Source organism: Melozone crissalis, unplaced genomic scaffold (genome assembly GCF_028551555.1).
Source record: "Melozone crissalis strain CALT ecotype California unplaced genomic scaffold, PUWL_Pcris_2 ptg000129l_1, whole genome shotgun sequence".
Taxonomy (NCBI): Eukaryota; Metazoa; Chordata; class Aves; order Passeriformes; family Passerellidae; genus Melozone; species Melozone crissalis.
Window position 1 is genome coordinate 874,776 of NW_026535903.1, and position 24,947 is coordinate 899,722.

At 62.3% G+C, this 24,947-nt stretch overlaps 2 protein-coding genes across 2 annotated transcripts; both read right to left on the reverse strand.

Moving 5' to 3' along the window:
- Positions 1–477: 477 nt before the first annotated feature.
- Positions 478–4,176, reverse strand: CBX2 (chromobox 2). Its single transcript, XM_054293180.1, has 5 exons — positions 4,105–4,176; positions 3,979–4,022; positions 3,456–3,521; positions 2,054–2,123; positions 478–1,830 (listed from the first exon to the last, which is right to left on the reverse strand). Exons 1-5 carry the CDS (start codon positions 4,174–4,176, stop codon positions 478–480), a joined length of 1,605 nt encoding a protein of 534 aa, XP_054149155.1.
- An 8,775-nt stretch (positions 4,177–12,951) lies between these two features.
- Positions 12,952–18,311, reverse strand: ENPP7 (ectonucleotide pyrophosphatase/phosphodiesterase 7). Its single transcript, XM_054293055.1, has 6 exons — positions 18,062–18,311; positions 16,515–16,660; positions 15,136–15,756; positions 13,595–14,605; positions 13,256–13,423; positions 12,952–13,119 (listed from the first exon to the last, which is right to left on the reverse strand). Exons 1-6 carry the CDS (start codon positions 18,309–18,311, stop codon positions 12,952–12,954), a joined length of 2,364 nt encoding a protein of 787 aa, XP_054149030.1.
- Positions 18,312–24,947: the final 6,636 nt, after the last annotated feature.

The window sequence follows — 24,947 nt, forward strand, 5'->3', positions numbered from 1 at the left end:
ATTTGGATTGACTTGCAGTTCCCCATGGCTCACAGACAGTTCCACAGGAGGCCCAGGAGAGACTCTCCCAGGTGTGGGAGTGTCCCATGGCAGCTCCACAACCCCGCGGCCAGTGAGCTGCAGCCCTTGGATCTGCTGCCTCAAAGCAGAGACCTGCAGGCAGTGAAGCCTGGCTCGAAACCGGCCAGCCTGGCACCCCAGCAGCACCCGTGCCCCGCTCCCAGAGCATGGCACTGACCACCCCACGTGGGGCACGGCTCCAGAAGAGGATGGAGAGAAGCCAGGGAGGAAATCCAGGAGCTGCTGGCAGTTTGGAGCGGGTTTCACCGCGTTACTGGTCCAGCCTTTCCAGACACGAGGTCCAGCAGGTCTCACGAGGGCTCCGTGTTCACTGGGAATAAAAACACCCGATGGAAGAGCTGGGCAAAGGCGAGGGCGAGGCTGAAGGGCGCTCTCCCTCCTCTCAGGCTCCGGGGCTCAGTACTGCCGCAGGTTGAAGAACCCGACGCTGGTGGGGGACTCCTTGACCGTCACCGTGATCAGGTTGGCGGTGACGTCGGTGACAAAGACGTGCTCGATCAGGCTGCGCGTGGGTTTCCAGTCCTGGCTGGTCTGGATGGACACGGACATGTTCTGAGCCACGCCCGGGAGGGAGGCGGAATCCCGGTCCGAGTCGGAGCTGGTGTCCTCGCCGCTGCTGGCTTCGGACAGCGCGGGGCCTTTGCGGCTCTCGGGGGCCGCGCGTCCCTCTGGGGCGCCCGCCGAGCCGCCCTTGGCCGAGTCCCTGTCACCCGCCCGCTGCGTCTGCTTCTTGCTCTTGCCTCCGTCCCCCCCCGGCAGCGCGGCGGCCCCGGCGGCGTTCGGCCCGGCCCCTGCCGCGCCGCCCTTGGCAGCGCCCGCGCCCTTGGCGCCCGCGGCGGCGGTGCCAGCGGCGCCCTTGGCCAGGGAGCCGCAGAGGTGCCGGGGCACACCGCTCCCGCCGGCCGCGCCGGGCCCGTTCCTGACGCTCTGCAGGTTCAGGGCCTGCAGGTTCAGCTCCTGGCTGGAGGCTGCCTGGCCGCTGGCCCCGGACGAGCTCGATGGCGCCTTGCTGCCGTTGGGCAGCATCTGCCCTCCGGCAGCGAACCCCGATTTCTGGTCCCCTCCGGCGCTGCTGCCGGAAGCCTTCGCAGCTTTGGGTCCCTGCGCGTTCAGCCCCAGCTCCCCAGAGCCCTTCTGGCTCCTCATTTTCAGGTCCAGCCCTAAGCTGCCCTTGCTGGCTGCCTGTGCCTTCAGCGCCAGCCTGCCCAGGGCCGAGCTCTCGGCCGCACCCTGGCTCTGGGACATCCTGTTCATGTAGTGCACGATGGAGCTCTGCCAGCTGATGGCCTGGCTGGGGCTCGCCGAGCCGCTCTTCATCATGCCGGGCAGGCTCTCCCCTGAGGAGCCCCCCGAGCCGAGCCCGGCCAGGGCGCCCGGCGGGTCCTTGAGCACGGCCAGGCCTGAGCCCTGCGTGCTGTGCTGGGGCTGCAGCTTCCCCACCAGCTTGGCGCTGCCCCCCGCCTCCTTCCGGGACGTTTTCAGCACCTTTGTCAGGTTCACAGTCCTCCGGGCCGCTTTCTGCTCTGGGGGAAGAGGTTTCCTGCCACGCTTCTTCCTGGAAGCGTCTTTCATGTCGGGCTTGGCCACCAGGATCTGAGCTTTCTTCTGCGGCACCGGGTGCGTCTCTCTGCTGCGGGGACCTCTCTTTGCTTCCAGATCACTCTCATCCTCTTCCTCGGAGGAGGAGGAAGAGGAGGACGTGGAGGAAGAGGAGCTGCTTGACTTGGTTTTCGTAGGCATCTCTGGTTCCTGCACAGCAGCAGAGACGGGGAGAGATAACAGCAATGACCAAGGAATGGCTGTGGGCACTACAAACCCTCCAGGGTGGCCAGGTTCTCTATCCGTGTATCTCCCTGATCTTCAGGGATCCATCAGCTGATGGGATGAGCTGTGTGCTCGAGGCCACCCCCAAACCCCGGTGCCCTCCAAGGGCAGAGCCCCCCAGAGCTGCCCCACCATGGCTGGAACTCACCACGTTCTTCCTGGGCCTGCCCCGGGGCCGCTTGCCCCTCTTGCGATTCTGCACCTCCTTCTCGTGCTCCCTGAGGAAACAAGGATTAGGACAACGTTTATGGGGGAGAAAAATCATCCGGGGGAACTGAGGCAGCCAGGTAGCGACCAGAGAGCGTCCCTGTCTGCACCAGCAACATCCCAGCACTCAGCAATGGACCACAGGGTGTCACCCATCCTAAACCTGTGCCTTTCCCAGCTCTGGGTGAGATTTGCTGTTCTTCTGGCACAAGGGGATCAGGCAGAGGGAAGGATCTGCCCCCAGCCCTGCTAAGCCTTGCTTTGTTTAAATGGGATGATGCTCAGATGTAACACATCCAGCTGATTGAACACCATCCTGTCTGCACTCAACACCAGATCCCATTCTTGAATAAAATTGATCCAGACACCATATAATTGAATCCTATCATAAACTTTAATGACTTTTATTACTACTATGTCAAGGTACTTGGCAGCACTGTGTCTGCCATGGCCAGCTGGCTCCCCCTCTGCCCCGGGAGTGATTCTGGGGTGCAGGGCTCGGGAACCATTGCTGTTCTCAGCCTGCTCCAGGCAGGAGCAGGGACCTGACAGCACAGACACCATCCTGTCCTGCCATCCAGGTGGTGCAGCCTGGAGAAGGCTCTAGGGAGACTTCAGAGCATCTCCCAGCACTTTAAGAGGCTCCAAGAGAGCTGGAGAGGCACTTTGGACAAGGGCCTGGAGTGACAGGAACAGGGAATGGCTTCCAGCTGACTGAGGGCAGGGTTACATGGGGGATTAAGAGGAAATTCTTCCCTGTGAGGGTGCTGAGGCCTTGGCACAGGCTGCCCAAAGAAGCTGTGGCTGCCCCATCCATGGTAATGTCTAAGGCCAGGTTGGACAGGACTTGGAGCAGCCTGGGATTGTGGAAGTGATGGGGTGGATCAGGAAGAGCTTTAAGATCCTTCCTAATCCAAACATTCTCTACGATTTTCTCCCAGATATTGTGGAGTTTCCACAGTTTCCCTCACCCTCCCAGAGCCTCTCCCTCCACAAGTTCCCCGTAATGCCTCACAAGCACCATCTCCCCCAGGGGTCTGCAGCCACCCCCAGGCACAGCCAAGGTCCCTGAGCCCTGGATGGGGACAGGGAGCCCCCGGACCGCGCCAGGCGCTGCCCCATTCCCCGGGTGCACCCCGAACCCTCGGGGTCTGCCCGGCCAGGGCACAGCCGCTCTAGGTAGACCTGGACCGACCGTGACTCCGGGGACAAACAAAAGGGCCCGGCCACAAAGGGCCCCGCCAGCTCCGGGCTGTTGTTTCCAACGGCTCCCACCACACGTGCAGCCAATTAGAAGTTAATTGACTTTACAGTTTGCTTAGAAACATTTAGAGTTTGCTCACTTCTTTTGGAAAGCCAGCAGCAGCCGGGGGTCCAGGATGTTCTCCTCGGGCTCCCAGCTGTTGTGCCTGCAGCAGAGGACGCGGAGCGGTGAGAGCAGGGGCCGGACCCCCCCGGCCGCTCCGGGCTAACCCGGGCCCGGCACGGGCCGGGGCACGGCGGCACGGGGGGCGGCACGGCCGGGGGGCGGGCGGGAGAGGGGCCGGGGGAGGGAGATCGGGAAGGGGCGGCCACGCCGCGGCGGGGCGAGGCGAGCCCCGCGCATCCCGGGGGACTCCGGCTGCACAGAGCGGCCGGGGGGGTGCGGCGGTTCCGGGGGGCTGCACCGGCCCGGGGGGGGAGCGGAGCCCCACGCGGTGGCGGGGAGGGCCCGGCCGCGGCCGCGCTTATTTGTAAACAAAAGGAGCGGCACGACCCAAACAAAAGCGGCCGGGCGGGCGCTCCCCGCGCCCCGCTCCGCACCGCATGGTCCCGCGATCCGCGCGGCCCCGCACCGCGCCCCGCGCCCCTCGCCGCCCCGCTCACTTGGAGGACCAGCCTCGCCACTTGACCAGGTACTCCAGCTTGCCCTGCGGAGAGAGACGGGAGAGGGGCGTTAGCGGCTGCCGGCGGGGGCGCGGGGACGGCGGGGCCGCGGGCGGCGGGTCCCACCTTGCGGAGCCGCTTGCTGAGGATGCACTCGGCGGCGAAGACCTGCTCTCCCACGCTGCTCAGCTCCTCCATGGCCCCGGCCCCGCGCACGCCCCCGCGCACTCGCACACAAGGGGAGCCCCCGGGCGCGCCCCCGACGGCGGCCGCGCGCGCTCCGACCCCCCCAGATCCACGAGCGCCCCCCGGCACAATACGGCGGAGGGGCGGGCGGGGGGTCCCCAAATTCCCCGCCGGCCAATGGGGAGCGGGGGGCGGGGCGATCCGGCGCGGGGGGTGGGGGGAGGCATTGTCTGCGTGCGACCCCTCCTCTTCCTCCCGCGCGGGGGCGGCCGCTGCCCGGCCGGAGCGAGGACAATGGGGTGGCCCGGCCCGGGGCTTTGTTCGCCCGGGCGGCGCGGGGGCTTCCCCGGCCGGCCCCGCGGGGGGATCGCCCGGTCCGGCCCGCGAGGGGCTCCTGCTCCGAGTCCCGCGCCCGGGGTCCCTCCTGGGCACAAAGCGCCCGGGGCTGGGGCAGCCAGCGCCGGTCCCCGCCGGTCCCCGCCGGGCTGAGCGGGCGGCAGCGGCACGTTTCGGTCCTAAAATAGTTGATGATAATAGAATAAAAGCTTTCCGGGGGGCGGGCGGCTGTGACCCTCGCGCGGTGCCGCTCGCAGCTCGGTCCCGCCCGGCCCGCGGTCCCTCCCGAGCGGCGTTACCGGGGGTGCGGCGGCACCGAGCGCGCCGGCACCGCGCGCACCGAGGCGTGTGGGAGCCGCTGCACGGCGGTTGTGCGCTGTGGGCGTGGAAGGATGAAATATGGTGCTTTACAGGCATGGAAGAAGATGAGTCAGCACCTCAGGGAGTTGTGCTCCGCGGGCCCGGAGCCTGCCGTTAACCGTGCGGGGATATGAATTGCCGTCGCCCCGGAGCCTGGGTGCCCGCGGCGCGCAGGGACTGAGCAGGAGCCGGACGGGCCATGGGGTGTCCTGCGAGGGGCCTCGCCCGCACCCCGGGCACTGCCGTCTCCGGTAAGCGATGCCGGGTTAGCGGAGCCGGGATTAGGGATACCGGGTTAGCTGTGCCGGGTCTAGCCGTGCCGGGTTTAGGGATACCGGGTTAGCTGTGCCGGGTTTAGGATACCGGGTTAGCTGTGCCGGGTTTAGCGATACCGGGTTAGCCGTGCCGGGTCTAGCCGTGCCGGGTTTAGGGATACCGGGTTAGCTGTGCCGGGTTTAGCGATGCTGGGTCATTCGGAGCGGCAGCGGGTGCCTTGGGCTGTCCCCGCCGCGGGGGGATGTCGCACGGGGACCCTCTGTAGAGGCAATGAGACTGGACCGAGCCGGGCACCGCGGGGCGTGGACGTGCCTGGCTGCCGGGTCCATGCCAGGGGCTCTCCTGGCTCGGGCGCTGTCACCTTTCATTGTTTCCTTTGGCAATTACCGCGGCCGCTCGCTGATGGGAAGAGCTGTAGGAGCGTTTTTTCAGCCGAAGGTGACACGGAATTGTAACAGCGCCGCACTTTTTGTTCGAGTTCATTTACCTTGTGCCAGCTCGGCTCTTTGTGTGCGGCACCTCTGAGGTTTAGAAGCTCGGTGTGACCTCCGCTCGCCGTGTGCCTGAGCCGTGCCCATCCCGGCGGTGCGGGGCAGCCCGAGGGATGAGGATGAGGAGCCCTGGGGCTCTGCTGGCTGCGGGGATTCGGCTCTGAGAGACGAGCCCTGACTCGGGCGATGCTGGCTGAGCTCCTCTCCCAGCCGCCCCTCGGTGCTGCTGTTCCTGCGCTCCCCAGGAGGATGCAGGGCTATCGGGTCGCTGTTCTCTGCCTTCCCGGGGCCAGGAAGGGGAGGCTGGGTGAGTGGAGAGGCTCCATCCAGCCTGATGGGCTGGGGCTCAGAGTGGGAGCAGCCCTTGAGATTTGTGTCCCTTTAGGAACCAGAGCGTTAATGGGGCTGTGCCATCAGCATTGTCCCTGGTTCCTCGTGGGGACTCTGAGTGATCCCTGATGCTGCTCAGCCCCCGTGGCACACTGCTGAGGCTGGGAAGGACCGTGCTGCTCCCTGGGCTGGAAATCTCCTTTCTCCTCGCAGGGCTTTACTGAAAACTGCTCCTGGGCAGTCCCTGGGCTCTGTGGGCTCTGTGCCTCTCACCCCTGGCAGAGTGGGGTACCCCAGGGCTCCTGGCACGTCCTGTTCCCTCTTGGCCAGCCAGAGGAGGCCATCCCAGCTCTGGAGCTTCCCTGGGCCCTGCTGGTCTGAGCTGCTGCTGGGGCTGCCCCCGCTGGGGCTGCTGGCTGGGGTGGGATGAGATGTCCCCCTCCTGCTGCCGGGGCTGTGGCTCCACCCGTGAGTGCCTTTTCCATGAATTCAGAGTTTCCCATCCCTGACAGGGACTTCACCTTTCTGGAGAAACTCAGCAACACCCACTGAATGAATAACTTGGCCCATGCTCCCACCAGGCAAAGTGACATTGGGCCAATAAATTCACCAATCACCGTGAAAACCGTCATCATCTTAAAACGAGAGTCAGACCCCCGAGCTAACCTGATGGACCCTGATTTTGTAGCTGTTCCCAAGCAGGCCAGGCATCCCAGGAATGCCGTGGCTCCTGTGTTGTGTCTGTAGCAGGGGCTGGCAGGCTCAAGTGGGGGTTTGGTGTTGAAGGAAGGGATGGGGATGAGGGGAAAAGACTGTGCTGCTCCCGGACTGGGAAAATGTTTGAACTGGGGTTTACTGGGAACGAGCTCAGGTCACCCTGAGCTGCCGTGGGCTCTGTGCTCTGCCCACCCTGCCAGGCTGGGTGAGGAACACGGCTGCTTTCTGGGGCCCTTGGAGCAGGGAGCCCTGGCCTGGTGGGGGCAGGTCAAGGTCTGGGGGGTTCCCAAGGGCCCCTGGCCTCTGTGTTGGGGCTGAACCCCCCAAAGTAGGTGCACTGCAGGGGTGCCCCGTTCCTCCAGCCCCAGGACCCCCATGGCAGTGGTTTTGGGGTGCCTGAGGTGCATTGCAGGGGTGCCCCGTTCCTCCAGCCCCGGGACCCCCATGGCAGTGGTTTTGGGGTGCCTGAGGTGCATTGCAGGGGTGCCCCGTTCCTCCAGCCCCGGGACCCCCATGGCAGTGGTTTTGGGGTGCCTGAGGTGCATTGCAGGGGTGCCCCGTTCCTCCAGCCCCGGGACCCCCATGGCAGTGGTTTTGGGGTGTCTGGGATGTCCCTGAGCCCAGAGGGTGAGGCCAGGGCCAGCCCAGGGAGCAGCCGGGCCATGGTGGCCATGTTTGTTGTGGGCAAATGGTGGCTGTTTTTCCCAAGGCCTCAGCCAATCAAAGCACAGAGATCTGCATCTCATTTGGGTACTGCGGCCGGGTTTGGAGCTGTGCACTGCCAGGCTGGGGCGGCCGGGCGCCGCGTGCTGTGTGGGTCCTGTGGGCCTGCGCGGGGGTCAGAGGGGCCTGTGCCGCCCCCGGAACAGCGTTTGGGAGGAGCAGCGTCCCCACACGCCGTGTGCCATAAATAAATACGTGTCCTTGTATGTTTGTTGTTATGCTCCCATCCCGGAGCGGCTGGGACCCCTGGGCAGCGAGCGGCTTCCCAGTGCAGGAAAAAGAAAAGGAAGCAAATGGCGTGGAAATGCATGGCAAATTGGGATGCAATACGCAGCGGGGCTCTCCCTGCTGCGTGACCCCCGGCCCGGGCAGGGGGGCGCTGGGGAATGAATTACTGGGGATGGCAGGGCGGGAGGGGACGCGGGGATGCGGCAGCGGCCGCGGCCGGGCACGGCCAGGCGGGGCTTTGGCCTTTGTCACCGCGAAACGTTTGCTGAAAATGTCCCACACTGCCCATGCACGAGGTGTGAGGAGCTGCGGGAAGGGCTGGGAGAGGCTCCAGGACAAGCAAAATGCGACAGTTTGGGGTTTCCTTGGAAGAGGTGAGCTGGAGATGGCTCCCGGGCCGGGGAGCAGGGGCTGGTTTAGGTTCGGTGTGTCTGTGGCGTTAAAACTGCACCCAGAGCGGGGAGGATCCTCTCACCTGTCTGGCCTGGGACATGGAAGCGTCTGTAAGATATAGTTCGATCATTTATAACACATCCCTCAGCCCAGGGCCCGTATCAGGGCCAGGAGCGGATGGTGAGGTTCCAGTGAGTGCTGTGGGTCTCCGGGGCATCCCATGGGGCATCCCATGGGGCATCCCCTGGGGCATCCCTTGGGGCATCCCCTGGAGCATCCCTTGGAGCATCCCTTGGGGCATCCCTTGGGGCATCCCCTGGGGCATCCCTTGGAGCATCCCCTGGGGCATCCCTTAGAGCATCCCTTGGGGCATCCCCTGGGGCATCCCCTGGGGCATCCCCTGGGGCATCCCTTGGAGCATCCCCTGGGGCATCCCTTAGAGCATCCCCTGGGGCATCCCTTGGGGCATCCCCTGGGGCATCCCTTGGGGCATCCCTTGGGGCATCCCCTGGGGCATCCCTTAGAGCATCCCTTGGGGCATCCCTTAGAGCATCCCCTGGGGCATCCCTTGGGGCATCCCTTGGGGCATCCCCTGGGGCATCCCTTAGAGCATCCCCTGGGGCATCCCCTGGGGCATCCCTTGGGGCATCCCCTGGGGCATCTCTTGGGGCATCTCTTGGGGCATCCCTTAGAGCATCCCTTGGGGCATCCCATGGGGCATCCCATGGGGCATCCCTTGGGGCATCCCCTGGGGCATCCCTTGGGGCATCCCCTGGGGCATCCCCTGGGGCATCCCTTGGGGCATCCCATGGGGCATCCCTTGGGGCATCCCTTGGGGCATCCCATGGGGCATCCCTTGGGGCATCCCTTGGAGCATCCCCTGGGGCATCCCCTGGGGCATCTCTTGGGGCATCTCTTGGGGCATCCCTTAGAGCATCCCTTGGGGCATCCCTTGGAGCATCCCTTGGGGCATCCCTTAGAGCATCCCTTGGGGCATCCCTTGGAGCATCCCTTGGGGCATCCCTTAGAGCATCCCCTGGGGCATCCCTTGGGGCATCCCCTGGGGCATCCCCTGGGGCATCCCTTGGGGCATCCCTTGGGGCATCCCCTGGGGCATCCCTTAGAGCATCCCTTGGGGCATCCCTTAGAGCATCCCCTGGGGCATCCCCTGGGGCATCCCTTGGGGCATCCCTTAGAGCATCCCCTGGGGCATCCCCTGGGGCATCCCTTGGGGCATCCCTTAGAGCATCCCCTGGGGCATCCCCTGGGGCATCCCTTGGGGCATCCCTTAGAGCATCCCTTGGGGCATCCCTTGGGGCATCCCTGCTCGGGGCGGGGCAGCCGGAGCTGCGGCGGTGCTGGGTTCCCCCCGGGCCCGGCGGCAGCCGCGGGTGTTCCCGGGCTTTGTCCCTCGGGCCGAGAGCGGATCCCGCTCCGGGGGAGGCACCGGGCTCTGGATGGCCCCGGGGCAGCGGCTGGAGGCGCCGCGGGCTCGGGAGATGCCCCGGGCCGGGCTGGTACCGTGAGCCGCTTCCCCCGCCCGGGCCGGGAGCTCGGGGGCCTGAGCGCGGCTCGGGAGCCCCCGGCCGCCGGCTGCCGGTACTGCACGGGGACACCGGGACATTGGGACACCGGGACACCGGGACACCGGGACACTGCCATACCGGCACATCGGGGCACCGGGACACCGGGACACTGCCACACCGGGGCATGGGGACACCAGGACACCGGGACACTGCCACACCGGGGCACCGGGACATCGGGACACTGCCACACCGGGGCACCGGGACATTGGGACACCGGGACACCGGGACACTGCCATACCGGCACATCGGGACACCGGGGCACCGGGACACCGGGACACTGCCACACCGGGGCATCGGGACATCGGGACACCGGGACATTGGGACACCGGGACATTGGGACACCGGGACACTGCCATACCGGGGCATGGGGACACCGGGACACCGGGACACTGCCACACCGGGGCATCGGGACATCGGGACACTGCCATACCGGGGCACCGGGACACCGGGACACTGCCATACTGGGGCATCAGGACACCGGGACACTGCCATACCGGGACACCGGGACATTGGGACACCGGGGCACCGGGACACTGCCATACCGGCACACCGGGACATTGGGACACCAGGACACTGCCATACTGGGACATTGGGACACCGGGGCACTGCCATACTGGGACATTGGGACATTGGGACACCGGCACACCGGGACACCGGGACATTGGGACACCAGGACACTGCCATACCGGGACATTGGCACACTGGGACACTGCCATACCGGCACATCGGGACACCGGCACACCGGGACACCGGCAGGGCAGGAGGCAGTGGGAGATGGGCACGGGGGGATGAAGGAACAGGATGGGGCCAGTGAGGGGGATCCCCCGGTGTGCTCAGAATCCCAGGGCTGGTCGAGTCCGGAGCTCAGTCCCTGCTCCCAGCCGAGGGAAGATCAGCTCTCAGACGGGGATTTGTGTCAGGAGGTTGGGTCACCACAAACTCCGTGTTCCCTGTGTGGGTCTGGGGAGCAGACTGGCACCAGCCCTATGAGCACTGTGGCTTCTCAGCACTTAAAGGCTTATAAAAAAGAGGGAGAGTGGCATTTTAAATGGGCAGAGAGTGATAGGGCACGGAAGTGGTTTTAAACTTCAGAGAGGAGAGATTTAGGTTAAATGTAGGAGGAAATTCTTCCCTGAGAGGGTGGGCAGGCCCTGGCACAGGTGCCCAGAGCAGCTGGGGCTGCCCCTGGATCCCTGGCAGTGCCCAAGGCCAGGCTGGGCAGGGCTGGGAGCACCTGGGACAGTGGAGGTGTCCCTGCCATGGCAGGGTGGCACTGGATGGGCTTTGAGGTCCCTTCCAACCATTCTATGTGTTTGTGATCCTGCTGTGTACGTGCTGGGCACGAGGACGGTCAGAGCCTGGCACCAGAGGGTTCTGAGCCCTGCACAGCCTGGCACCAGAGGGTTCTGAGCCATTCTATGGGTTTGTGGTCCTGCTGTGTACGTGCTGGGCACGAGGACGGTCAGAGCCTGGCACCAGAGGGTTCTGAGCCCTGCACAGCCTGGCACCAGAGGGTTCTGAGCCATTCTATGGGTTTGTGGTCCTGCTGTGTACGTGCTGGGCACGAGGACGGTCAGAGCCTGGCACCCGCGGGTTCTGAGCCCTGCACAGCCTGGCACCAGAGGGTTCTGAGCCATTCTATGGGTTTGTGATCCTGCTGTGTACCTGCTGGCCATGAGGACGGTCAGAGCCTGGCACCAGAGGGTTCTGAGCCATTCTATGGGTTTGTGATCCTGCTGTGTACCTGCTGGGCACGAGGACGGTCAGAGCCTGGCACCCGCGGGTTCTGAGCCCTGCAGGCTCTGCCAGGATCCCCAGGGTACCAGCAGAGCTGGCTGCCCCTGCCCTGGCAGTGCTGAGCTGCAGGGGCAGCCCCAGGCCAGCAGCAGCAGAGCTGGGGAGGTTTCTGTGCACACCCTCGTCGTTCATCCCGCTCTGCACGGCGCGCACAGCGCTGGCCACGCTCCCCTTTCGGAGCCTCCCTGCTGCTGCCGCTGCCCTGACCCCCACCCCAGCACCGTTTCAAGCCAAACATTTTCTTCCTGTTTTTCTGAGGGTGCGGCTCTTGTTTCATCTCCTTGGGTGAAGCCGATGCAGCGAGCGAGTCTCTATGGCAACAGATGTTTATCGAGCCCCTGAGCTGAGGCACAGGGCTGGGGAAAGGCACCGCAGCATCTGCGAGGGCTCTGGGGGTGCTGGAATGCCACGCTGGCAGGGCTGGAGGGGGCTGCTGGATGGGGGGGGGGTCTTGCTCCCCATCCCCAAAACCCCAGCCTGGCTGGAGGGCCCTGGGCTGCTTCCTGCACAGAGAGCCTTGGGTTTGTACAGGGGCTTTGCCTCAGCCCTGCTGGGGAGAGCTCCTGGGAGCCTGGCACCACCAGGGGCCTGGCACAACCAAGGGCCTGGCACCACCAGGGGCCTGGCACAACCAGGAGCGTGGCACAACCAGAGGCCTGGCACAACGAGGAGCCTGGCACAACCAGGACTGGCACAACCAGGAGCCTGGCACAACCAGGAGCGTGGCACAACCAGGACTGGCACAACCAGGATCCTGGCACAACGAGGAGCCTGGCACAACCAGGAGCCTGGCACAACCAGGGGCCTGGCACAACCAGGAGCGTGGCACAACCAGGGGCCTGGCACAACCAGGAGCCTGGCACAACCAGGGCCTGGCACAACTCCTGCCAGCCCCTGGCTCAGGAGTCACAGCGCTGTGTGCTGTGAGCTGGGGGTCCTGGCACTGCCACGTTCCCTGTCTCCAAAACACATCAGTGCCCCTCTGGAGCTGCACTTGGGGCAGGTCTCAGCCGTTGTGCCACGGAGCAGTGCAGCCAGGCCCATCCTGCCTGCAGCTTTGCTGCTCAGGGGGGCACGGGGGGCGTTTCCAGTTTTGGCCACAGCCACAAGGCACAGAAGGACAGGCAGGGTGGTGCTGAGCACACCCAGGGCTCCTGGGGCTGGAAGTGCTGAGGGACTTTGGGACCCTCGCGAGGCTTTGGGTGCCGGTGCCAGCCCTGCCCGTGGCCAGCGGGGACCACCGGGGCCGCTCCGTGTCCTGGGCAGGTCCGGGCTCAGCGGCTCCAGCCGGGTGGGACCTGGCGCCTTTCAGGGGCGGCTCCAGCTCGCTCAGAACAGATTTAATTAGCGTGGACACTCGTTGTGTACCGGCTGTCCCTGCTCCAAACCCACCCTGGAGCCGCTGTGCCCCCCGCATTTGGGGGGATGCGCACACAGGGTGACCGTGCCAGGCTGGATCGGTGCCACCTCCCCAGCAGAGCATCCTGCTGTCCCCCAAGGCCCGGGAGAGGCATCTGCTCGGGGGCTCAGGCATGCTGGAGGAGCGCGGGTCAGGAATTTGGGGAGGTTTTGGGAACTCTGTCCCGTTCCCGAGCCTGGGACTGGTTGTCTTTGTGAGCCTTGTCCTTCCCGTGAGTTCTGGCAGAGTTGCCTGGAGCTCGGGGGCCGCAGGACAGCAGAGCACGGCGCCGCTGGTGCTCGTTCCGGGTCTCTGCAGCCTGCAGGAGTCGGCTGGAGGCGCCTGGTGCCGGGGAATCGATCCGGAGCTACTCGTTCTGTGGTTCTCTGGCCGAATTTGCGCTGTGAGGGAAAGGGACCAGCTGTGGTCTGGCAGCCACGAGCAGAGCCACGAACAGCCGAGGATTCCACAAACAGCGGAGGATTCACCCTCCGTTGCTCGTGGTCCACACCCGCCTGCACGCAGAGGACAGAGGGACAGGGCAGGGGACAATGGCAGGGTCCAGGAGGGTGCCCGCCCTTCTCCTCAGCCCAGCCCACGCCCTGGGCGGTGCCAATGCTGATCTGGGGCAGGAAAACTCAGAGTCCCGTGTGAGGTGTGCAGCCCCTGCTGTGCCCTGCAGGGAGCGATTTCGGGGGGCTCCACAGACCGGGGGAACCCGGGGGTTCCACGCCCAAACGGGGCACGGTTTGCCGGGTGTTTGCCCCCATCCTGGGGGTCCTTGGGTCGGTTACCTGGTGGCGGTCAGAAAACTCCTCCCCAGCATCCCAGAACCACAGCGAGGCCCAGCAGCAGCGGCAGCTTCTCGGCGGGATGGAGAGCGCCCGAACCTGCCGTGCCGAGAGGGCGGTGAGTGCCAGCCCTGCCCCGGGGCCGGTGCCCGCCGGTGACGGGTGACCGTCACCTCCTGCCGCCCCTTCCGCGCCTCCCTCCGCCCGGCCGGGAGCAGCTCCGCCCCGGTGCCACGGTGAGCCCTGCCCGGTTACCGAGCGGCGGGGATGGGGGGGCGCGGCCCGGTGCCCCGAGCCGCCGGGGGTGGCGGGGGCCGCCAGGTGGCGCTGTTCCCGCGGGAATCCCGGCGGAGCGGAGCGCGCCCGGTGCCCGGAGCCGCTCCCGGTGCCCTCCCCGTGAGCTCCCGGTGTGCTCCCGGTGTCCATTGCTGCCCCCGGTGCCCATTGCCACTTCTGGTGCCTGTTGCTGTTCCTGGTGCCCACTGTCGCTGCCGCTGCCTGCTGCCCTCCCACTGTCCCCCATGACACATGCTGCTCACCATTGCTGCCGTTGTCATTGCCATTGCCATTGCCGTTGCCGTCACCATTGCCGTCACCGTCGCCATCGCCATTGCCGTCGCCATTGCCATTGCTGTCGCCGTTCCCATTGCCATTGCCATCGCCGTCACCATTGCCATTGCCGTCGCCATTGCCATTGCCGTCGCCATTGCCGTTCCCGTTGCCGTCGCCGTTCCCGTTGCCGTCGCCGTTCCCATTGCCATTGCCATTGCCGTTGCCACCGTCACCGTCGGTGGGTTCCCTCAGCATGGGCTTGGTGACCTCCAGGGAGCCGTCGTGGGGCTCGGGGGTGATGCCCAGCAGCTCGCAGAGGAGGGCGTAGACATTGACGCTTTCGAAGGGCTCCACCTCCAGCCCCTTCTTGAAGGCCGGCCCCACGGCACGGAAGATGGTTTTCATGTTCATGGCCTGGTTGTCAAAGCCGTGCTCTCCTTTGTTGAACTGGACCTTGTACCTCTGCAGGGGAGAGCAGGAACGTGAGCACCCCAGCCCTGCTGCCCCCCACACCCCACCTCTCCCACCTCCTGTGCTGCGTTCTGCAGCTCCAGGGTTTGATGGTCTGGTCGGCTCCTTTCAGTTTTGGGAGCTGATCTGTTGGTGTTAAACTGGAGGTGCCTCCAGCCACTCTCAACCAATTACATCCTGCAAGTTCCCTCCCTAAATGTTGGCACAGCCAAATTTTGTTGTACTGAGGAGCTTCCAGTGGGAAGCTGCCTGCTGGCCTTGATGCTGGGCCTCCCCTTTAGTCAGGCTAGGAGAGGATCCTGCAGTGGATATTCTGCATTCATGCAATTCCTACTCCAAGGTTTCTGGATACTTTCTCTTCCCAACAGCAGAGAAGATCTTTACACAAAGAGCTGGAATTGATATCTCTGTGTATGGAGACCAGTTAGCGCAAGGGCCTAAAGCTGGGTGGGTGCTGTGGGAGGGGAGGAGCGAGAGGCACATCCCAAAGGACAGTAGGATGTGCCTGAGCATACACTTACCCCGTGGATCACGTAGCCTGGGTCACTGTACAGCACAAGTGGGGTGATGCGGGGATGGTTGGCGTAGTGGAACCTCTTGGGAAACTCTTCCTTCTTGTAAACGTGCAGCTTCGGGTGGGCGTTCTTCAGGGCTGAGTACACTTGCTCCAGTTTCCCTTCCTTGGGCACCAGGAGCCCGCTTGGTCCATAATCGAGGAGCTCGAAGTCGAGGTCCTTGAAGGTGAAGTTGGTGACGGTGCGGAGGTAGATCTCGTCGGTTTTCACCACGGTCTCCATGCCGTGGTCGGACGTGATGATGAGGTTCAGGTTGGACTCCAGGCCGCTCTCCCGGATGCGCTGCCTCAAGTAACCCACGGTTCTGTCCACCTGCTTGATCATGTTTTTCCTCTGTGTGGATTCAGGGCCATACTTGTGTCCTGAGGAGTCTGGCTCCCCGAAGTAGAGCGTGATGAAGTCCAGGTTGTCCACCATGAACCACTCCATGACGGTGTCGATGCTCTGCCTCCAGTTGGTTTCGTTGCTGTAGTTGAACAACGCAGGTTCCACCAACTTCTTGTACACTTCTTCCTTTTGGTATTTCGCCTTGGTTCCGGGGAAGTGGATGGAGCCTGTCTTCAAACCCTGTGAGTGGAGGCATTCCATAAACTCACCTGAACTCTCTCGGCAGCATCCTTCCATCTGTCAGTGCAGCCACCTCCTAGCACGATTAGTTCATTCAGTCCCCAATGCCTGCCTCTTCTTCTAATGAGGTTTTCTTGCTCATTGCCAATTAAAAGTGATTAATTGAAAGCGCTGCCCTTGCACCTGGATCCTTCACTGTGTTTTAACACCAGATAAAACTTCGGAACCAGTGACCCATTTGCACCTTGCATGGGCCCTCTGCCTCTTGACCATCACGACATTGAGGTGTGTTTTATTGAAGCCAGAGCAGCCAAAGGTCTTGGGCTGGGTTTCGTGTCCTGCCTCAAAGCTAGAGGGAAGCCTGCAGGGCTTGCTGCAGCTCCCAGGGGAGCGGTCCCTATCGCTGCCACCACCCTGGATGTGCCTCGGGCTGTGTGGGGCTCCCAGGCTCAGGGTGCTCCCTGAGGAACTGGCTGAGGCTTCTTTAAACAGGAGCAGGATAACCTGCTTTATTAACGTCTTAATAAAGCTGAAATGCATCTATTATTTTTTGCTATTTTTAGCAGAATGATCATAATTATTCCTGCCGGAGTCTGGGGATTTCAGTTTTTTTGCTGGTCTAATTAGCCCGACGTTCGGAGGGAGGCTGGGATCTCACGGCCACCTGGGATCGTGGCTTGCCTGTAGCTTTTCCTGGGGGATGGCAGGCTGGGTGGGTCTGTGCGGGGTCTGTGTGTGTGAGGAGGTGCCACACTTGCCTGTCTCTGGGCAGTGATCCAGATGGGCAGGCTGCCGTTGTCCCACCAGCTGCTTATGCCTTGCGTGGTGTAGTAGGGCAGCCTCACGCCAGTTTTGGTGTCGAACCACATGTTGTGGATCACCCCGTGGTTCTCCAGGTACCGCCCTGTGGGAGAGGTGGGAGCGGGGGTGAGCCAGGCCGTGCTGGGTGTAGGGCAGAGGGGACCTCTGGCCTCCCCTTCCTACCCGTGCCCTGTACCAGGTGAGTCCTGGGGCAGGCAGGGAGCTGCTGGGGCCGTGCTGCTCCCGTGTGCGCTGGTTGATGCCTGGTGGGTCTCGCCTGGGCCCAGCCAGCTATTGGCACCCTCTGCAGCTGTTGCTGCCCTCTGGGCACGGGCAGGTTCCTGTTATCTGGGTGTATCTAATCCCATGTTTCACTGTTATCTGGGTGTAGCTAATCCCATGGTGTGTCACTGTCATCTGGGTGTATCTAATCCCATATTTCACTGTTATCTGGGTGTACCTAATCCCATGGTGTTTCACTGTTATCTCAGTGTCTCTAATCCCATGTTTCACTGTTATCTGGGTGTACCTAACTCAAGGTGTTTCACTTTCACTGTTGGTCACAGTCTGCGAGGTCGGTGAGCAGAAGTTTCCATTGGAAGGGAGAGATGCACTTCGACTCTCACATTTTGTGCTATTTTTATTATTCTGGTCCCGAAGAGTCCCTTCTGCAAGCTATCCCCATCCTCCCTCGTATTGACGCTGCCTCCCTGCTTTTGCCCATCAGCAGATTTCATTAGCATGCTCCACTCTTTTATGCCAAGGTTATTAATTAAAATCTTAAATAAGATTGGCTCCAAAATCGATTCTTCAGGAATTCCCCTGGTGCCCTCCCTCCAGCTTGACAATCTCCTCTCAGCATCCACTCTGTCCTCCTCCCGTAGCCTCTCACTTCCCCACATTACAGATTTTGTACTAATCTTCATCTTCTCCATCTTAACTAATGATTTCCCATGTGGCACTGTATCAAATGCACTACTGAAGTTCAGAAAGATTAAATTTAGAGCATCTCCCTTGTTTAAAAAATAATTTATCTTATCAAAGGAGGCTATCGAGTTGGCCTGGTGCTATTTACCTTTGATAAGTACAGGTTCGGTTCATGGAATCCCAGAGGAGTTTGAGTTGGGAGGGACCTTAAAAACCATCCCATTCCACCTCTGTGCCACGGGCAGGGACACCTTCCACCGGACCAGGCTGACTCCAAGCCCTGTCCAACCCAACCTGGCCTTGGACATTTCCAGAGATGGGGAAATCTGTGCCTCACCACCCTCACAGGGAAGAATTTCTTTGTGTCTAGTTTAAATCTACCACTTCTGCATGTCTTGCCTGGTCTGCTCTGAAGCTCTGTGTGCTGCTGGATGTTCTGGATCCCTCCTGACCTCAATTCTTCCCTGGCCCTGAGCCCTGCCCCTGCCCTGGCCCAGCCCCAGTGGCTCTGGATGTTCTGGGTCCCTCCTGCCCTCTGTCCTGCCCAGCCCCTGCCCCTGCCATGCCGGGCACTCACCGGTCAGCAGCGTGAAGTGGCAGGGGCTGGTGAGGGTGACGAAGGCAGGGGTCATGTACTTGGCCTTCACCCCCTCTGCAGCCATGGCGTCCAGGTTGGGGGTGTCCACGTCCTGGTCGTAGTTCCAGCGGAAGCCGTCGAAGGACACCAGGAGCAGCTTGCTGCGGTTGGACGCAGTTTGCTGCAGGGGCACGCAGCTCCCCAGGGACAGGGCGGCAAAGAGCAGCCCCAGGGACAGCAGCATCTTCATTGCCTTGAGCTGGAGCTGCGCAGGTGTCCGGAGAGCTCGCATTAATACCTGCGCGGTGGGACTAAGTTCGGTCCTTATCTAATCTTGCCGTTGCTGATCGGGTGTGTGGCTTCAGCCAGCAGTTGCTATCAGGACAAGTGTCTCTTGTTTTTCTGCAGTAGATTATCTTAAAGTTCTTTCTGGGTCAAGCAGCAAATCTGCACCTTCCCTCAGTGCTGTTGTGGTGTGTGTGAGCAGGGAGGTTCCTGGTGTGGTGGGAGTTTGGGATCCTGCCTCCACAGCCCCTCTCAGCCCACCGTGGTGTCCTGTCCCAGTCCTGGCTCTCAGTGCCCTGCTCTGTGCTCAGCAGCTCAGCCTCAGAAGGAAACTCACACCCTAGGACACCTTGTCCACCCTGAGATGAGGCTCAGAGGCTCAGGGAGGGGCTTGGATTTACCCAGGGTTTTCCAGTGTGGCTTTGTTGAGGTGCTCAGTGGACAGGGAGGCTCTTCCTTGGATCCTGACCGTGCCCCAACCCCCGGGGAGGCTCCTGAGGGTGAGCCCAGCTCTGAAGCCCCCGTGTCCCTCTGTGCTCCGCTGCTCCCCACGGGTGACCCTCATCCTCTCGTGCGCTGCTGAGCTTCGCTGTATCAGCATCCCATCGTATCAATCTCTGCTGCTTTATGGCTTCTCTGCGGTTTAATCATTGCTGACGACTCGTTTCTCAGAAAAACTGAGTTTAAGGCTTTTGGAGAGTTATGTAACAGAGGTTGCCTTGGTTCCCTGGGCTCTGAACTCACAACCTTTATGTCTTTGCTGATCTTCCTCTGCTCAGCTTGCAGATTTATTCCTCGGTGCTTTGCTTCCTAAGTGCCTGCCACCCTCTCCTCACCAAGCAGAGCTGTCTCCACCTGGTTTTCCCCACCCTGCCTGGGATCATTCTTTGATGTTTCTCCGTAAAACTGAGCTGGGTAGATGAGTTTGTTCTTCCTGGATGGAATTTGTTTGTTCTTCTTAGGCACATGGGTTTGTTCTTCCTGGGTGGAATGAAGCCTCTTTGTAGTCCTGAGCTTCTCAAGTATTCCCGCCTGGACTGATTTGTCAGGGGGCTTTGGGGTCTCTTCCAGAGTGGGTGTGACATGGGACAACCCTGCAAGGACACCGAGAGAGGTCCAGGGGATCCCAGCAGGGACGTCAGGGCTGACACCAGCTGGGGGTGCAGCTTTGGGCATTTGCAGTGGAAATGCTGGGGTGGGTCCTGCCCTGAGCCCCCTGCCCTGAGCCCCAGCCCTGAGCCCCCAGCCCCGAGCCAGCCCTCCTGCTAGCACTGGGCTAAGGACACCCCAGCACTGGTGTGTGCCACCCCACACTCCGCTCCCTCAGCCCAGCACCTTCTCTGCCAGCCCAGCACTGATGTTTACTCAAGGAACAGTTTTTTATCTGCGTGTGCTGCCCTGGGCTCGATGTTGTCCTTCAGAGAGGACAGAGCCTCCTGGCAGCCCCGAGGGTTTAAAGGGCTCACGATAAAGATGTTATCGCTTGCCAAGCTCAGGGAAAGCCCTAAATATTCTCTGTGCAGTTCTGAGGAGGGTCAGCAGTCCCTGTGGCCCTGCTAACAGCGCGGGAAGGCGCTGATAAGGTATCGTGTCCATCGGCTCCTCCGGGAGGGAAGGGATGAGTGAGGGGAAGCACTGCTCCAGTCTCTGAGGAATATTGGATGTCAGGAGTGTTTCACGGCACATTTTGATATCGGTATCTGAGGAGCACGAGGCACAGATAAAGAACATCACCTTTGGCCACCCTGCCTGGGGACACTGCGAGCTAAAGGGCTGATTTTGCACTAACAACGCCCCAGGCTCTGGTTCCGTGTGTGGATGTGCCCAGGGGGCCCTGGCTGCTCTGGGCCCGGCTCAGCATCCTCTGGAGCACCAATCCTGCATCCTTGGAAACGTGCTGAGAGCAGGCAGGGAGCTCCAGGGGCACCACAAGCTGCCAGCCCTGTCCCTGCTGGGGCTGGCACTGCCCATCCTGCACTCATGCACAGCTAGCTCTGTGGAGGTTCAGGAAGGGGCTAAAAACAGAGAACACGAGCCCAGTGGAACTGTCCTGCTTGGTGTCCCAGCCTGTTTCCAGCCTTTGGAAGGAGTGATCCAGGGCAAACCTGCAGCTCCCTATGGCACATGGACGCACGGGCAGTGCTGGAGCAAGCGGCCGCTGAGCACCAAGGAGGGATCAGCTAAGGATCAGTGTCACTAAAACCTCTGCTCCAGCCTAAAGCTGCCCCAGGAGCAGGGCTGTGGGGCTCTGGGGTGACGCTGGGGGGTGTGTGGAGCTGTTGGGGACGGGGTGCACCTGGGCAGGTGCGTGGTGTGATGGGTGTGCACCAGGGAGCAGGGCAGCACTGCCAGGGGCTTGGATGGAAGCGGGAGCAGCCCTGGACTTGGCCCGAGCCCTGAAGCAGATGGAGGGAGGAAGGTGCTCCAGCCGAGCTGCTTGGAAGGGCTGGAAGAGAGGAAGGAGGTGGGAAAGGAAGCTTTGAGTGCTGTGGGGGTTCTTCGGGCAGGAGCTGGCTGCCGGTACCCCCAGGCAGGAGTTTGAGTCCTACCCCTGCGTGCTGCCTTGGTGCCCGTGTGGGAGCTGTGGGGTGTCCGCGGGGCTGGGCTCGCCCTCCAGCGTGGGGGTGACTGAAGAGACCCCGAAATGAGCCCCGAAATGGCCCCCAACCCTCAGCCCCTGCAGTGGAGGGTCGGACAGCGCCCGCGGCACTCGGCGAGGAACCTGCTGCGGGCCGGGGGGGCTGGGAGAGACCGGGGGGACCCGGGGGGGACCGGGGGGGACCGGGGGGTGATCCCCGAACCCCCAGCGTGGGCGAGCCGGGCCAGCAGGGGGCGCTGCGGGGCCGCGGCGGGGGCGGGAGAGGCCCGAGAGTCCCGGGAGCGGCGGGGCCGGGATGGAACCGGGATGGAGCGGGGATGGAGCGGGGATGGAGCGGGGATGGAGACGGGATGGAACCGGGATGGAGCGGGGATGGAGCGGGGATGGAGCGGGGATGGAGCGGGGATGGAACCGGGATGGATCGGGGATGGAGAGGGGATAAAGGGGGGATCCTTTCTCCCATTGGGGTGTGATATCACCCCTGATCCCTGGAGGTGTTCCTGGCCCTCCTGCTGCTCCGGACACAGGCTCTATCCCGGCTTTATCCCCTCTCCATCCCCTCCTCCATCCCCGCTCCATCCCCTCTCCATGCCGGGCTCCTTGGGAAGTGAGCTGGCCAGCACTCAGGGTGAGGAGAGACACAAAATCAAGAGAACAGGGAGGAAGACTCTGTCTCCTCTCTGCAGCCAGGGACCGTCCCTGGGTGATGATCAGGGGGTCGGGTCCCATTCCCTGCTCACTGCTGCTGGATGCTCGTGGTGATTGCCAGGGCTGCTCCTCCTGCTCCTCGCTGGGGTCTGAGCCCTGCGCAGCACAGCAGGGCCAGCCCTGTGGCTGCAGCCTGGCTCTGCTCTGTCCCTGGGACCCTCCCTGTGCCCTGTGCAGCAGAGCAGACTCAGCCCTGTGGCTGCAGCCCAGCTCTGCTCTCCCCTGGACCCTCCCTCTGCACTTGGTTATCCCGGCATCGGCCGCTCCCCCCGGCTCTGCTCAGCTTCCCCAGCTAATGGCTGTGTCTGCCTCCCATTGATCCCAGCTGCAGAGCCATTGATTAACTCCATTTCTTATTACACTTGGTGGTGTTTTACTCCTCTCAGTGCTTGCCTCGTGCCAGCTGCTCGCCCTGCTCCTGCCGGGAGGAGAATCCCTCTGCCCTGAGCGCCCCTGGCCCCGCTCTCCTCCCCCTGGCTGCCCTTCCTCCTGCTCTCGCTGCTGCCTCTTCCTCCCGGGCCGGGGCAGTGCCTCTGCCCGTTCTGTGCCCTGCTCCCGTGCAGTTCCTGCCAGTGGCACAGCCCTGCAGGGTGAGAGGCCCTGCCCAAGGCAGGCACTGTGTTCTTCCCTCCCCGACACCTCCACGCTCACCACGTGCTCCGTGCCTCACCTCCTTTCAACTCTCCTGCATGCATCATTCAAAAGCCATAACGTTATTTGGCATAAAATATTTACTTAACTGAGCTTTTTGCAAATATTCCCCTCCATTATTTTCCCTCCTTTTGGGAGCAGACACTGCTTCTCCTGTGCTCTCAAATGGCTTCTCTTAAATAATACAACAAGAACGTATGAACATGCAGTAGCCTTTTCCTTCCTCCTGAAATACCCATGGATGTAAGAGTGTCACCAATCCATTAGGGCCACACCAGCACTCGGGAACACCCAGTAGCTCTGCCTGCACAATCTCCTCACTCTGGACTTGGGATGGGCAGGGAAGGTGCTCCAGGAGGGAGCAGAAAAACTGGAGAAGGTCTGACCCGATGCAGAGAATTAATATTAATTAAAGAATGTTCCTTTCAGGAGGGACAGCTGAGGCTTGGCACAGAGAGTGCAGGAGTGAGCATTCCCAGCCTGGTCCCCGCAGGATGCTGGAAGCAGAATTCCTTCCAGCAGGGACTTGGCTGGTTCTGGGAGGCCAGCCTGGGACACGGGGTGCAAGGGACAGGTCCTCTCGTGGGCAGCAGGATGGGCAGGTCCTAAAGAAGGGGATATGGAATTGTAGGAGCCCCCTGGAGCCATCCATCTGGAGAGGCTCAGCGGGTCTCTGCTGTCCTGGCAAAGCTTTGTGGTGTGCTTGGGCTTTCCTGGCAAAGGTTTGTGGTGCGCTTGGGCTTTTGCTTCTGCTTTCTTCTGACAAGGGGAGTGGTTTGTGTAGGGGGATACAGGATGGGTAAATGAAGATGGTATAGAATGTAATCTTATCCCCTAAAGAGTTGCAGCTGAAGCAATTACTGAAGATTAGGAGCAGGCCTGATGTTAACAGGCCACACCTGTAGCCTGTTAGAACGGTGTTATAAAAGAGGGGATTGGTGGGACCTGGAGTCAGATGGCTGCTGTAAGGGCCAGGAAGAGTCAGTGCTTAGAGGAGATGCCTACGAGAAACATCGAGGAGGTATGGAACTCTGGTGATGTGGAGTCCTTGCCTGTAGTGATAGTACAACTCTTGATATGTAAGACAACAGGTTTGGAGCTGGAAGGGAGCAGGTTTGGGTTAGGAGTTGGACAAAACTTCCCTGTGAGGATGCTGAGGCTGCTGGGGAGCAGGGATGGAGCCTGGGAGCTCTGACCTGCAGCAGGGCCAGGCTGAGGCAGCTGAGCACACGCAGCGCTGCTGTTTTGTCATTCCCCAGCTTGGGACCCGGCTCCGAGCATCCCGGCTGTGCCTGGGGCTGGGCTGGCCATGGAGCCCAGTGACCCTGGACCCGGCTTTGGGCATCCCTGACTGCCTGCGGCTGGGCTGGCCCTGGAATCCGCTCCCCCCGGCCCTGTGTCCCCGAGCGGGGCTCCAGCGCTCCCCGTTCCAGCCGGAGGCAGCCCCGTCCCGGTAGCGCGGGCAGGTCCCGCTCCTGCGGAGCCGGTAATTGATTTCCCGGCCGCGCTGCCGCCGTGGCTGTGCTGACACTCGCTGTCCTGTCCCTGCCCGCGCTCCCGTCAGCGCTGCGACAGCCGGATCCTGAGATTATTGATAAACACTCATCGGGGCTGGAGCCTGGGAAATTGCCAGCAACCCCAGCGGGTTTCTCTCCTGCCAGCATCATTTTTCTTGATGACAGCGTGTTCCGAACTTTGGCAGGGCGGGGACGGGGCTCCCTGGTAACTTTTTGTGTTGTTGTTTTATGCGTTGGTGGCGTTAAAAGATCCCCGCAAAGAGCGGAATGGCGAGGCTGGGGAGCAAATGCCTGCGATTATCTCTGTCCTCCAGCCAGCCCCACGGAGAGCTGTGCTGGGCTGGATTCTGCTCTCACAGGTCAGGCCTGCTCCTCCATCCCGCTCGGTGCCTCTCCAGGATGAGGAATTCTGGATTCCAGCCTCAAGGATCCCTGGTATTTCCTCAAGTCCTCTGCTCCCGCAGGCTGTTACCCGGTGCCATGGCGCCCACATGGGCACGGACATCAGGGTGGTGTGGGCAGGAGCATCCCTGTCCGGAGCCAGGCCGTTCCTCATCACCACGAGCCCGATGCTCTGCCGGAGGGCACACCCTGCCTGTCCCAGCTCTCCGGGCTGGCCCATCCCGATCCCCCATCCCCTGGAGCCGTGCTGGATGGTGCCGGTGCTGTCCCAGCTCACACTGGGATGTGTGTGAGGCGCCCTGGGTCTCTCCCTGCGGCTCCTCCTGGAGCTCGGAGCGTTTTTCTCTCTGCGGGCTCTGCTAATTACTGCGAGGTTGTGATCAGGAGCAGAGGGAAGTGTCCTTCGGTGCTTCTGGCGCCACAAATAATTGAGCCATTTTTCACCTATGACCACTCTAGTTCTTTCCACGTCTCGATTTTTCTCTTAATCGCTTGGAGATGCTGTTGCAGCTCTGGATTCACAGCCACGTCCGGGCTTTTCAGTAATCACCAGGATTTTGTGCTCCCTTGCTCACTGCTTGCTGCTTTCTCGGTTTGTGCTTCAGCTCCAGGGAGGAGCTCACTCTCTCCGGGCTGGGTTTGCTCTGTGCCGGTGTCGCCGAGCCCGGGCGGTGCCTGCAGGCCCCGGCGGTCCCGGGATTCCTCGGGAGCACATTCCAGCCCG

Excerpts from the sequence above, each read along its gene's own strand:
- CBX2 (XM_054293180.1), bottom strand. The coding sequence starts at position 4,176 with ATGGAGGAGCTGAGCAGCGTGGGAGAGCAGGTCTTCGCCGCCGAGTGC. Across the intron at positions 4,023-4,104 it reads TCAGCAAGCGGCTCCGCAAG|GGCAAGCTGGAGTACCTGGT; the intron begins GTGGGACCCGCC and ends CTCTCTCCGCAG. Across the intron at positions 3,522-3,978 it reads TGGCGAGGCTGGTCCTCCAA|GCACAACAGCTGGGAGCCCG; the intron begins GTGAGCGGGGCG and ends CCTCTGCTGCAG.
- ENPP7 (XM_054293055.1), bottom strand. The coding sequence starts at position 18,311 with ATGAAGATGCTGCTGTCCCTGGGGCTGCTCTTTGCCGCCCTGTCCCTG. Across the intron at positions 13,424-13,594 it reads AGTTTTCTGACCGCCACCAG|ATCAGCATTGGCACCGCCCA; the intron begins GTAACCGACCCA and ends TTCCTGCCCCAG. Across the intron at positions 13,120-13,255 it reads TGTTTGTGGAATCCTCGGCT|GCTGCAGAGACCCGGAACGA; the intron begins GTTCGTGGCTCT and ends CGACTCCTGCAG.